Raw genomic sequence first — 14,802 nt, forward strand, 5'->3', positions numbered from 1 at the left:
GTGGAGGTTGAGGTGAGCAGAGATTGCACCACTGCCTGGGTAACAGATTGTCTCAAAAAAAAAAAAAAAAAAAGTAAAAAGAAAAAGAAAAAAATTATAACCACAAATGGAAACCTATAAAATTCATCTAGCAGATTTGGAAAAGAAACCAAATGATTTTTTTTAGGAAGGAAGAAATATAATTAAAAACATGATGGGTAAGTTTAACAGCAAATTAGACACCGCCTAGTTGGAATTAGTGAACTGAATAGTTCTGAATAAATTATTCCGATTGCAGCCCAGTGACACAGATGAGAAACGAGAGGGAGTTTAGGAGCCACAGAGGACAGAGTTAGCTCCCCCAAGTAGTCTAACTGAAGTCCTAGAAGCGAGGAAGAAATGGGAGCTAAAGCTGGAAGAGGAGGCTGAGATATTTTATTGTAAAACGTCATTGTAGGGAATGGCATTTTATGTTGCAGACTTTACGTTTTTTCAGTCTGAAATACAATGAAAAGAACCACTTAAGGCCAGGCGCGGTGGCTCACGCCTGTAATCTCAACACTTTGGGAGGCCGAGGCGGGCGGATCACCGTAGGTCAGGAGTTCGAGACCAGCCTGGCCAACATGGTGAAACCCCATCTCTACTAAAAATACAGAAAATAGCCGGGTGCGGTGGTGGGTGCCTGTAATCCCAGCTACTCCAGAGGCTGAGGGTGGAGAATTGCTTGAACCCGGGAGGTGGAGGTTGCAGTGAGCTGAGATCACGCCACTGCACTCCAGCGTAGGCGACAAGAGCAAAACTCCGTCTCAAAAAAAAAAAAAAAGGGAGGTGATAGGTGAGAGATAGTGGCTGAGGATTTCCCAGAACTGATGAAAATCACTACTCTGGCTGGATGCTGTGGCTCACATCTGTAATCCCAGCACTTTGGGAGGCCAAAGTGGGCAGATCACGAGGTCAGGAGTTCGAGACCAGCCTGGCCCACATGGTGAAACCCCATCTCTACTAAAAATACAAAAAAATTAGCTGGGTGTGGTGGTGCACACCGATAGTCCCAGCTACTCAGGAGGCTGAGGCAGGAGAATCCTTTGAACCCAGGAGGCGGAGGTTGCAGTGAGCCAAGATTGTGCCATTGCATTCCAGCCTGGGCAGACTCTGTCTCAAAAAAAAAAAAAAAAAAAAAAAATCACTACTCCATAAAGTCATGAGGGCCCCAAGGGATTCCAAAGAGGAGGAAAAGAAATAGGTTTACACTCAGATGCAACAACATAGTGAAGCTGGAGAACACCAAAAATAGAGAGAAAAGCTTAAAAGCAGCTAGGGGAAAAAAGACAGATTGTCTTCAAGAAAAAGCAGTTAGATAACCAGTTGACAATAGGAGAATGCTTTCTGTGCAGAAAGAAAATACTACCCATCTAAAATTCCATACCCAGCAAAAATGTCTTTTTAAGAATGAGGTGGCTGGGTGCAGTGGCTCACATTTGTAATCCCAGCACTCTGGGAGACCAAGGTGGGAGCATAGCTTGAGCTTAGGAGTTCGAGACCAGCCTGGGCACCGTGGAGAAACCCTGTCTCTACAAAAAAATACAAAAATTATCTGGATGTGGTGGAATGTGCCTGTGGTTCCAACTACCTGGGAGGCTGAGGTGGGAGGATTGCTTGAGCCTGGGGGTATGGAGGCTGGAGTGAGCTGTGATTGTGCCACTGCACTCCAGCTTGGGTGACAGAGTGAGACCCTGTCTCAAAAAAAATAAAAGAATGAGGTAAAAATAAAGATATTTCAACCTAACAAAAACAGACTGCCACCAGCAGATCATCACTAGAGGAAACCCTAAATAATACACTTCAACCAGAAGGAAACTGACCTGAGAGAGCAGCTCTGAGGTGTAAGAATGAGTACATTTTTAAAAGATAAACGTGAATGAACACTGTGTAAAATAGTGACAATGTCTTCTGGAGTGAAGGAAGAATTGAAATACATAACAAAGAAAAAATATGTAACTGTCATATGTAGGATGAAGATTCTTGTATTATCCAGGAGGATTTATTACATTTAGACTTTGACCACAGATTTAAGAGCCAAGAAACAGAGTTAAGTCTACATTGGCCGGGCACAGTGGCTCACACCTGTAATCCCAGCACTTTGGCAGGCCGAGGAGGGAGAATCACTTGAGCTCAGGAGTTCGAGACCAACCTGGGCAACATGGTGAAACCCCATCTCTACAAAAGCTACAAAAATTAGCTGGGCATGGTGGTGCGTGCTGTAATCCCAGCTACTCAGAAGGCTGAGGCAGGAATATCGCTTGAGCTTGGAAGGCAGAGGTTGTAGTGAGTGGAGTTCGCACCATTGCACTCCAGTCTGGGTGACAGAGCAAGACTCTGTCTCAAAAAAAAATAAAAAAGTGAAAAGCATATATCGAACTTTGATATGACAGAGGTAGCATAGACGATCATTGGGGGAAGGAGGGACTACGCAACACATGGAACTGGAAAGATTGGTAATCTATAAGGAAAAAGGATGAAAAGCATGCCTACCTTACATCATACACAGAAATCAACTCAGGATGGATAGGAACTTAAATGTAATACAGGTAGTTACCTTTCTAACTCTAATTTTCTTTTTCTTTTTTTTTTGAGACGGAGTCTCGCTCTGTCGCCCAGGCTGGAGTGCAGTGGCCGGATCTCGGCTCACTGCAAGCTCTGCGTCCCGAGTTTACGCCATTCTCCTGCCTCAGCCTCCCGAGTAGCTGGGACCACAGGCGCCCGCCACCTCGCCCGGATAATTTTTTTATATTTTTAGTAGAGACGGGGTTTCACCGTGTTAGCCAGGATGGTCTCGATCTCTTGACCTCGTGATCCGCCCGTCTCGGCCTCCCAAAGTGCTGGGATTACAGGCTTGAGCCACCGGGCCCGGCCTTCTAATTTTCTTAAACAGGAAACAAATGCAAAACATAAACCATAACCATAACTTCTGCTCATCAACAAACACCTTAAAGTGGAAAGACAAGTTAACTGGGAGAGATACTTTTAATACATTTACCTGAGAAAAGAATAATAAATCTGTAAAGAATGCCTACAAGTCAATACAAAGGCAATAACTCAAGAGAATGATAGGAAAAAAAAAGTAACAGGCATTGCAAGAGGAAGTACATTGCTAAGAAGCATATCAAGATGCGTAAACTCATTAGTAACCAGGAACATCAAGACCATAGTAAGATTTATTTGCACCAACTTAATTGGTAAATATAAAGAAATCTGATAATACCAAGTCTTAGAAAAGATGTAGATCAATCCGATATCTGATACATTGCTGCTGGGAATTAAATGGGTCCAACTATTTTGGAAAAGTCTGTTAACATCTTTCAAAATTGGGTATTCATATACCTTAGAATCCAACAATTTTAGTTATTTGTCTATATGCAAACTTTAATACAGTCACACATCCCATAACCATGTGGTGGTCAACCACAGACTGTACACACAGCAGTGATGAAACCACCATATTTTTTTCTGTATCTTTTCTATGTTTAGATATACAAGTACTTACTGTTATGTTACAGTTGCCTGCGATATTCAGCCCAGTTACATGCTGTACTGCGGTAGAAGCACAGCTGGGAGCACTTTTATAACAAAGAGCCTGGTGCTCTGCAGGCAACGCCATCCCATCGAGGTTTGTGTAAGTACACTCTCTGATGTCTACACAACAAAATCGCCTACTGATGCATTTCTGAGAACATATCCCCACTGGATTTTTGTTAGTTTTGTTTTGTTTTGAGCCAGGGCCTCACTGTGTCACCCAGCCTGGAGTGCAGTGGCATAATCAGAGCTCACTGCAACCTCTGCCTCCTGGACTCAAGTGATCCTCCCACCTCAGCCTCCTGAGTTACTGGGATTACAGGCAGGCACCACCACGTCTGGCTAATTTAAAAAAATTTTTTGAGATGAGGTTTTGCCACGTTACCCATGGTGGTCTCAACTTCCTTGGCTCAAGTGATCCACCCACGCTGGCCTCCATATTGCCATTGCTTTTTTGTTGTTGTTGCGTTTTTTTGTTTTGTTTTGTTTTGACACTGTGTTTCACTCTTGTCACCCAGGCTGGAGTACAATGGTGCCATCTCGGCTCACTGCAACCTCCACCTCCCGGGTTCAAGTGATTCTCCTGCCTCAGCCTCCCGAGTAGCTGGGATTATAGGCATGTACTACCACGCCCAGCTAATTTTGTATTTTTAGCAGAGACAGGGTTTCTCCCTGTTGGTCAGGCTGGTCTTGAACTCCTGACCTCAGGTGATCCGCCTGCCTTGGCCTCCCAAAGTGCTGGGATTACAGGCGTGAGCCACCATGTCCGGCCGATATTCCCATTGTTAAGCGATGCATGACGGTGTTAATACCCAATGATTTGCACAGGAATGTTCATAATAGCACTACTTATAATAGCAAAAAACAAACTGGGGACAATCAAAATGCCAGTCAGGGAATGAATAAATTGTGGCATATTCCCACAGTGGAATCCTACGCAACAATGAAAAACAAGGATTGCTCCACGCAACAACGTGGAAGAATCTCATAGACAATGTTCAGTGAAAGAATGGAAAACTCACTCTAGGTTCAGCATCATGTGGATAGATACTGTTAATACCGCTGAGTCTGAAAGCAAGTCCTCGCAGTCCTACTCCTGCCTACATACCCAAGAGAAATGAGTGACTATTTTCCCCAAAATACACATATAAAAACATTCACAGCAACTTTATAACAGCCCAAACCTGGAAATAAGCTAAATGCCCCTCAATTGGAGAAAGGATAAGTAAATTATGAGATATTCACACATTGATATATTGCATAACAATGAAAATAATAACTGATACATGAAACAACTTTGATTAATATCATAGATGCAATCCTTGGTGAAAGAAGCCAGATGGTTAAGCCGGTGACCTCATAAAAATGATTGCATTTATACGAAAATCACTACAATTAGGCAAATCTAATCCACAATGACAAAGGTCCATTTCTTCTGGTGGGAGTGTCAACTGGGAGGGAGTATGAAGAGCTGTGTGGGTTTTGGAAATGTGTTATACTCTGATCTGGATGATAATGACGGAGGTATATACATCTATAAAAACTTATGTGCTGAATGCATAGGATTTGTGTACTTTACTGTAGTTTATACCTTAATGAGAAAAGTTTTTAAAGTTCCAGAAGACAAAACAGAATTTCACCCTTTTTATAAAGTTCAGAAATGAGAGTTACTAAGCAATAATATTCACATGTGATAAAACCAGGAAGGAGAGAGCTGAGCAGGGAGAGAACATAAAATTCAAGATGATGGTTACCTCCAAGGGGAGCATAGGAGAGGAACACCAACAATTCTTGGGTTGGATGGCAGTTGTATCAGTGTTACTCTATTTAAAAATAAAGTAATTGGTTTAAAATAAAATATAGAGGCAACCCAGGCATGAGCCAGTGACACCAGCGGATCATGCACCAAGGGTTATCGTTAGTCCAGTTTTTCATACCTGAGGTCGTTTTTATAACACAAATACCGGTTCACTGATGATTTACCTGATAACATTTCCCAAATTGGTTAAACTTAAGTTAACGCGTGATCCTTCCCTCAGTCTGTCTCCTTCAGATCCTGAAGATTTCTGCCTCTCACTTCCTGCCAGGTCCACCAAATTAATGCTGGATTGTTTGGTGAGGTCTCTTTCTAGGAAAACCTGGAGAAAAGCGTCACAGGTCATGCCACAGTATTAGGGAGGTGGCAGGCTGCATGGGCGGGCACTCCCCTTGACATGTAAAGTGGTCTTTTTTTTTTTTTTTTGAAACAGTCTTGCTCTGTCTCCCAGTCTCCCAGGCTGGAGTGCAGTGGCATGATCTTGGCTCACTGCAACCTCCACCTCCCAGGTTCAAGTGATTCTCCTGCCTCAGCCTCCTGAGTAGCTGAGACTACAGGCACCTGCCACCACAGCTGGCTAATTTTCGTATCCTTAGTAGAGATGGGGTTTCACCATATTGTACAGGCCGGTCTCAAACTCCTGACCTCAAGCGATCCACCCACCTCAACCTCCCGAAGTGCTGGAATTACAGGCGTGAGCCACCGCGCCTGGCCTTAAATGGTTGTTTTCATTGTATTTCAGACTGAAAAAACAAAATCTGCAACATAAAATGCCATTCCCTACAATAACATTTTACAATAAAATATCTGTCTCCTCTTCCCATTCTGTAAATCTCCTTTCCAGTAAAACGCTAGATACCGATTAGTGCTCCATTATTTCTATAATCAATAAATTCTTAATATAAATCACTGTGAAATCTGCAAAATAAGTAGCTCTTCAGGACTGTGTGGTCATGTGGAAAGAGCATGTACTTCAGGATCCTACAGATTCCTTTGCAGCCTCCGTGACTTTGTGCAAACGACTTATCTTTTCAGAGTTTCAACTTTCACAGCGGCAAACCAGTGATAGGAACGCATTCCTGAGATGTTATGAGGGTTAGAGATCACAGAGGTGATGGTTGTAGCACACGCCTGGCACACAATATCAGGTGTTAATATCACTACTGATCCCAATATACAGAGTACGGTGCTAACTCTCTTCACTCCTTTTTTCCTAGCTAATTTCTTCACTTGCCCCTAAAATACCAAGTTAAAAAAATATCAGGGCAAACCATATATAAAGTTGGCGAATTTTACTAACATTGTGAAATCAAGTGAATAGTACTTAAAAGTTTACAAAGTTCCTTCAAATGCAATATCTTATTCAAGCTTCCTGACGTTACTGCAAGGAGAGTATCTCGTCTCATCTTACAGAAGAGGAAACTGAGGCTCAGAGGTTATTTCCCAAAGGCTTAGAGCTGGTGAACAGAGGTGTCCAGACTTGAACACAGTCCCGTGCTTTCCCCTTATTCCTGCATAGAACGGGATTCTTTTCATGGATTACTGTTCTATTACTGGTACTAAGACTTAGGGGACAGAGGTGGTAGGATCATAGCTACATGTAACATTGACCCAGGATTTGTGAATAGCCATTTCTAGATCAAACTGGTGGCACTGTAGAGATCACTCTCTGATGTCCACCGAGGTACCGGTGTGGAGGATCAAAGTGGGCTCTAGTTGATCTAAGATTCTAGTTAGTGGAATGCTGCATGCACTGCTTGCTTCCTAAGAACTTACTGGGTGCAGCCGGGCGCGGTGGCTCACGCCTGTAATCCCAGCACTTTGGGAGGCCAAGGTGGGCGGGTCACCTGAGGTCGGGAGTTCAAGACCAGCCTGACCAACATGGAGAAACCCCGTCTCTACTAAAAATACAAAATTAGCCAGGCATGATGGTGCACGCCAGTAATCCCAGCTACTCGGGAGGCTGTGGCAGGAGAATCGCTTGAGCCTGGGAGGCGGAGGTTGCAGTGAGCCGAGATCGTGCCATTGCACTCCAGCCTGGGCAACAAGAGCAAAACTCTGTTTCAAAAAAAAAAAAAACTTGATGCATCCACGCATGGAAAGGGTACTTCAGTACCTGGCAGTCCTCAGGCTTGTGGGCCTGAATGCTGGTCTCACGGTGGTAATGAACAGATGTGTTGCTGATGCAGTTCTCCAGGATAAACCTTGGAGACACTCTCATACCTTCACAATTTGCTCCTTGATCAAATTGGGGTCAAAGCTTATTTCTCCAAGCCCTGGAATGTACTTGAGGGAAAACAGCTCTTAGTCCTATGGGGCCCTTTGGGGCTCTGATAGGCTCACTTAGGCTGGGTGGGGTGTGACCATTGAGGTGGGAGGGAGGCAGGAAAAGGGCACACATGTCCCCTTTTCCTGTTTCTGGCTCTATATGCTGTGGTTGGAAGAGCCACCTTCATCCATAGGTCAAATCTGCAGGATCCTATAATACCCACCAACCCATTATGCCAGGGGGAGCCTTCCGCAGGAGGAGCCTTCTGCAGAGCAGCCTTGTGTGGAGATCCCACCAGAGGGAGCCTTCCGCAGGGGGAGCCTTCCTCCCAGAGAGGCCTTTTCTGGAGATGGGGACAGTGGTGTCCACTCGGCTCTCACCTGCTTGAACTGGATGGTGATGACCAGGTGGGACCGGCTGCTGCTGGCATTCATGTTGGTCGAAGCCGTGGTCCTTATTTTTGTTCCTTGTTCCATCAGCCTTTCAATTTGGGCATAGTTCTGACAGGGCACCAACTTCAGGCCTTCCACGTAAAAGCCCAGCTGTTGATCTTCCCTTACTCTGAGCCCACCAGGTTTTTTGGTTCTGGACAGTAAATCTCTTATCTATAGAAAATAGAACAAATAATGTAAACTTCAGGAAGGCAGGGGTGGTTGTTTACTTCACTTCTGCATCTCTGCCTATATAGATGCTCGATAATAGTTATTGGATGAATGGATACATTTCTGTAGGTATTTCATAATTTAGCAGAGTAAGAAATAGGGAAATTGCAAGCAAAAGGATAGGAAGACTGCCGTAATTAGTGAAGTCAGAAGCATGCTTCCCCCCGCCCTCCCCCTGGAGACAGTTTTGCTTTGGTTGCCCAGGCTGGAGTGCAATGGCGTGATCTCGGCTCACGGCAACCTCCCCCTCCCCGGTTCAAGCGATTCTCCTGCCTCAGCCTCCCAAGTAGCTCAGGTTATAGGCATACGCCATCATGTCTGGCTACTTTTGTATTTTCAGTAGAGACAGGGTTTTACCATGTGGGCCAGGCTGGTATCAAACTCCTGACGTCAGGTGATCTGCCTGCCTCCGCCTCCCAAAGTGCTGGAATTACAGGTGTGAGCCACCGCGCCTGGCCAGCTTTTCTTTTTAAGTTAAAAAAAAATTTCTTTTAGAAATACAGTTTTTTTATTGTCAGGTATATGCCTAGACCACTGTGGGTGTCTTTTCACCAAGGGATCCTCACAGTTCCTGACACAGAGCATGCGCGATGAGCATTGCATGCACAGTGCAACTGGAGCTGGGCTCACACCTGACACTTAGTTCACTGCTCCAGGGGCCGGGGAAGCTGCCTTTGCAGCATGATGAGGTGTGTGAGTAGGTGTCCACAGCGGTCTGTCTATAAATAGGTGCTTCTGAAGTTTTTGCACTTGAACACATTGTTCTTTTATTAACACAAATATTCTCCTGGCAATCTCATTAACTCTATTTCATTAGCAACTCCTTTGCAGATAATATAAAAATAAACCATCATAGCCTCTTTCTAAATTCTGTATTACAAAGTAATGAAGTCTTACTTTACTAAGAACAGTGATAAATAATAAAAGTAATTGGAAGTTAGTAATGTTCAAAGTACCTAATATGCGCAGAAGACACATTCTGCCTAGGTTAAGTCATGGCACAACAAATACCACTACCCTGAGACCTCTACTTCCAAGGGAAACTTAGTCTCAACAGTATTTGTGGCCAGGCATGGTGGCTCACGCCTATAATCCCAGCACTTTGGGAGGCTGAGGCTGGTGGATCATTAGAGGTCAGGAGTTCAAGACCGTTCTGGCCAAGATGGTGAAACCTCATCTCTACTAAAAATACAAAACAAATTAGCCGGGCATGTTGGCGGGCACCTATAGTCCCAGCTACTCAGGAGGCTGCGGCAGGAGAATCACTTGAACCCGGGAGGCAGAGATTGCAGTGAGCTGAGAACACACCACTGCACTCCAGCCTGGGTGACAGAAGAGACTCCATCTCAAAAAAACAAACAAACAAAACCCCAGTATTTGCAACAGCCTAACCAAACCAGAAAATCTGAGTAATTCTTTGGATTTTATTATGGGAGGTTTGTGTGATGATGCTTACACCAGGGCCTTAGGGAAATTCCCATGTCCCCTTACTCTCAAAGCCACTGCTAAGAAGGCAAAGCAGAGTCATGATATGTCCCAGTCGAGCCGGAGCAGCCTGTGTTACGTGGTGCAGAGAGACCCGGACTGAGAATCAGACCTGGCATCTTAGTCTTGGTTCTGCCTCCAACATGTGAGACCTTTGGAAAGTCTCTGACATTACCAGTGTTCTCCTTCTAGAAGGACAGATTAAATGATCTCTAAGCTCTCCCCGAGCTCGAGCGTCTGTGGCTTTAAGTCCTAGAGTCCAGGCAAGATCGCAGATTGAAGTTTGGGGGAAGCAAAATTAGGATGACAGACATAAGGTGCCGGAGATAAAACATCAAAATGGGGACAACTTCTGCCTTAGCTAGGAAGCCTTTCTGTAATTTCCCCCGTGATAGAAATGATAGGAAGTGGCATATCAGACTGAAGACATGACTGAATCAGGCTTATTAGAAAAACGGCAAGTAAGTGTATCTGGATGGAATGGAAGTACAGGGACTGACAGGGACAGATGCTGGCAGCAGGACCCTCAAGTTATACCTGGAGATCAAGAGTGACGATGGGCCGGGTGCGGTGGCTCCTGCCTGTAATCCTTTGGGAGGCCGAGGCAGGAAGATTACCTGAGGCCAGGAGTTCGAGACCAGCCTGGGCAACATAGTGACACCCTGTCTCCACAATTTTTTTTTTTTTTAAATTAGCTGGGCATGGTAGTGTGCGCCTGTAGCTCCAGCTACTTGGAGGCTGAGGTAGGAGGATCACTCGAGCCCAGGAGTTTAAGGTTACAGTGAGTTATGATCATGCCACTGTACTCCAGCCTGGGCAACAGACAGAGACCTTGTTTCAAAAAGGAAAGAAAGAGAAAAAAAGATCACCACAACCTTGTCCCTGACCTGGGCCATCGAGAGCCTCCTAACTCCTGCTCTGCTCTGTCTGGCACTCCTTCAAGTCCGGCTTCACTCTGCCGCTGGAGAAAAACCTAAAACCCCGATCTGATATTTTACTCCCCCGTTTGGAAGCCTTGCTTGGTTCTCCGTTGACTGCTCATTGAAGGACTTTCCTTCTTGGCAACAGTCTTTGGCTTCATCCCCGGATGCTCCCCCTACCCTCAGCAGCCTCATACCCACTCCCGCCACACAGGGTACTTGCCTGCCCCGTAAATGCTAACTTTCATGTGTTAATGGATTTAAAATACCCATCCTGCTGCCGGAAGTGCCGCTATTTCTATTTGCACCTTGCACCCTCACTTCTCTGCCTCGCCAAACTCATAACCCTCTTTCAAGGCCCAGCCTCACTCCTCTGCGGACGGCAGGGCACAGCGGTGGTGGCATTCGCTCCACCCCGGCTTCCAAGCCTCCGCCCGGGTGCCGCTCGCTCGTGTGCACACATAGCATCGTGTTACTTGCTGCAGTGAGTGTTGCGTCCTCCACTAAGCTGCTCCAGGGCGGGAATCATGTCTTAGGTTTTATTCATCCTCAGAGTCTAGCATTCTGTCTAAAACATTAAGGATATTTAACAGACCTTATTTAATTGACTGCTGAAAGAACTGACGGAAAAATGAGGCTTGAAAAGGATCTTAGTGTCAGGCCTCTGAGCCCAAGCTAAGCCATCATATCCCCTGTGACCTGCACGTATACATCCAGATGGCCTGAAGTAACTGAAGAACCACAAAAGCAGTGAAAATGGCCTGTTCCTGCCTCAACTGGTGACATCACCTTGTGAAATTCCTTCTCCTGGCTCATCCTGGCTCAAAAGCTCCCCCACTGAGTAGTACCTTGTGACCCCCACTCCTGCCAGCCAGAGAACAACCCCCTTTGACTGTAATTTTCCACTACCCACCCCAATCCTATAAAACAGCCCCACCCTTATCTCCCTTCACTGACTCTTTTCGGACTCAGCCCGCCTGTACCCAGGTGAAATAAACAGTCTTGTTGCCCACACAAAGCCTGTTTGGTGGTCTCTTCACACGGACAAGAGTGAAACTTAGGATGCCCAATTCTCTGCTTTTGTTGTTGTTTTTTTGAGACGGAGTCTTGCTCTGTCACCCAGGCTGGAGTACAGTGGCGCAATCTCGGCTCACTACAAGCTCTGCCTCCCGGGTTCACGCCATTCTCCTGCCTCAGCCTCCTGAGTAGCCTCCTGGGACTACAGGCGCCCACCACCTCGCCCAGCTAATTTTTGGTATTTTTTAGTAGAAACAGGGTTTCGCCATGTTAACCAGGATGGTCTCGATCTCCTGACCTTGTGATCTGCCTGCCTCAGCCTCCCAAAGTGCTGGGATTACAGGCGTGAGCCATCGCGCCCAGCCCTGATTCTCTTACTTAGAGATAAGGAACAGAATTCCAGAGAGATTATCATCATGAGTGGCTGTCAGTAGGGGGACCATGGTAAGATGTCCTCCTCCCCCCATTCTTCCCCATAAGAAGCCAGTAGTAAAGGGAGTAAGGTCCAGGGTTTGGGAAGTTTCTGGGGTTCCACTAAAACTATTAGCATATGGCCTCTGACCATAAGAAACCCACAGTTATAGGTACATTTGTCAATGTATCCATTCAGCAAGCATCTAGGAAGCACTGATTCTAGACTAAATATTGCATAAGTCCTGTGGATGAAAAGGTATGTGATTATTTGGAAATCACAACTATGTAAATAAAATTTTACAGTACAGTGTAGTAAGTGCAAGGGGAAAGGGTAGAATGAAAAAAATGCTGAAGATCTAGCTTTGGATAGGCACTGTGTTAGACATTTAAAAATGTAGTACATCTTCAGATGTAGTGTCTTATTTTAAATTTTCCTTATGAAAATGCAAACTGAGCTCTGAGATAAGATGAGTTTCCAAAGTCAGACAGCTAGTAAACAGGAGAGCTGGGCTTTGAAACCATCCTCTTCCGACTCTCCAGGAGCTGGGGAACCACAACCTGTGAGCCGAATTCAGCCCACCGCCTGCTTTTGACCCTTGAACTCTGAGTGTTTATCACGTTTTTAAATGGCTGAAACAAAAGTACTATTTTGTGACATATGAAAATGATGTAATATTCAAATTTAGTGTCTATAAGTAAAGTTTCATTGATACACAGACAGTTGCGCCTTCTCCCATCTCGTCTACGGCTTCTGTTGAACTATGACAGCAGAGTTGAGTGCCTGCAGCAGGGACAGCGTGACCCCCAAAGCCTGAACTATTGACTACCTGGCCCTTGGCGGGTAAAGTTTGCCAGTCCCTGTGCAGTGTCATGCCGGCTGAAGCTACCTGCCTCAGACAGAGCAAGGTGCTGACCTTGAGCTGGATCTTCAAGTTTAGTGGTTTCTTTAAGGACAGAGAAAGGAGAATCGGTGCTCCAGGCAGAGAAAGAATAGATGCGAGAAAGGAGAACATGCTCTGGAAAGGAAGAACAGTTCCATGCGTGAAAAGAAGGGGACGTTGATGAAGTTGGAGAGGTAGGTGGGGCTGGGCGGTTGAGGCCAGGCCAGAGTTTACGGGCAGGACAGGTGACCCTGAGTCCCACAGGTTTGCTGAGCTGCAGAGTCGCCCAGATTTGCATGTCAGAAACATCTCTATTACCTGTTCATTGTAAATTTCCAGCATGCTGAACGTAACCTGCATGGAGAAGAGCACACAAAGTAAATATTCTCTTGAAACAGTTATTTTGGGGGCAGAGAAGTGATAGGGAAACAACAAATGTTGAACAACGGGAAAAAAGCTGATGCTAAATAAAGCAAAGCTCTGTTTCAATGTGCAATATGAGGTTCTCAAATAATGATATGGGGGAAGTTCCTACTATAATTAAAAACAGATATAGGCTGGACGCGGTGGCTCACGCCTGTAATCCCAGGACTTTGGGAGGCCGAGGCGGGCGGATCACTTGAGGTCAGAAGTTCGGGACCAGTGTGGCCAACATGGTGAAACCACATCTCCACTAAAAACACAAAAATTAGCCAGGCGTGGTGGCGGGTGCTTGTAGTCCCAGCTGTTCGGGAGGCTGAGGCAGGAGAGTCACTTGAACCTGGGAGGTGGAGGTTGCAATGAGCTGAGATCGCACCACTGCACTCCAGCCTGGGCGACAGAGTGAGGCTCCATCTCACAAAAATAAAAACAACAACAAAAAGATACAAAACAGTAGTACATGTGTTTTGGTCTCGACTGGGGACAGAGAAAGGCTGTTCTTTCATGTTCACGCCCCAACCTGAACATATGTGGAGAGACTGGTCTCCACCCGCCCATGCTCTCGGACTCCTGCTAGCCAACCTCGCACCTCTTAAGCAGGAGTGGGGGACTCTGGATGGCTCTAGTCTAGAGCAAAGGCCTCGAGTACTGGCATTTTCCCACCTCCCCCAAGAAAAAGCTGGCTTGTCTGTCACCCCGCAGTAAGTCTTGCTAGTCAGGCCTTGCAGCTACAGAGCTTCCTGTTAGCTTCCGTATGTCTCATGTTTTTTATTTTTATTTTCCATATGTAATATATCCATGTAAGGGTGTCTCATGTTTCAAAATGAACAAAAGGCCAAGGATTAGCAGACAGAGGAAGCCTGCAATATAGAGAGAGGGGTTAAAACAAACAAGTAGAAAGAAGGAACTCAAGAAACAGACTGAGAGAGTAAAAGGCAATGTTTTTTTCTTTCTTTTCTTTTCTTTTCTTTTCTTTTTTTTTTTTTTTGAGGCAGAGTCTCGCACTGTCACCCGGGCTGGAGTGCAGTGGCGCAATCTTGGCTCACTGCAACCTCTGCCTCCCAGGTTCAAGCGATTCTGCTGTCTCAGTCTCCCAAGTAGCTGGGATTACAGGTGCCCACCACCAGGCCCAGCTAATTTTTTTGTATTTTCAGTAGAGACGGGGGTTTCACCATGTTGGCCAGGCTGGTCTCGAACTCCTGACCTTGTGATTCACCTGCCTCGGCCTCCCAAAGTGCTGGGATTACAGGTGTGAGCCACCATGCCCAGCATTTTTTTTTTTTTTTTTAAGACAAGGTTCCACTGTCGCCCAGGCTGGAAATGTAGTGGTATGATCTCAGCTCACTGTAGCCTCAACCGCTGGGCT

The 14,802-nt window shown here is 45.6% G+C and overlaps 1 protein-coding gene across 1 annotated transcript in view; it reads right to left on the minus strand.

Moving 5' to 3' along the window:
* Window positions 1-14,802, minus strand: part of LOC112635423 (kinesin-like protein KIF28P) — a 64,259-nt gene that overhangs the window by 30,721 nt on the left and 18,736 nt on the right. The window contains 3 exon segments of the mRNA XM_025403589.1: window positions 5,536-5,690; window positions 8,018-8,242; window positions 13,335-13,370. Of these exon segments, the coding sequence (XP_025259374.1) occupies window positions 5,536-5,690; window positions 8,018-8,242; window positions 13,335-13,370 (416 nt within the window).

The sequence above is a fragment of the Theropithecus gelada genome, chromosome 1 (genome assembly GCF_003255815.1).
Source record: "Theropithecus gelada isolate Dixy chromosome 1, Tgel_1.0, whole genome shotgun sequence".
Classification (NCBI taxonomy): Eukaryota; Metazoa; Chordata; class Mammalia; order Primates; family Cercopithecidae; genus Theropithecus; species Theropithecus gelada.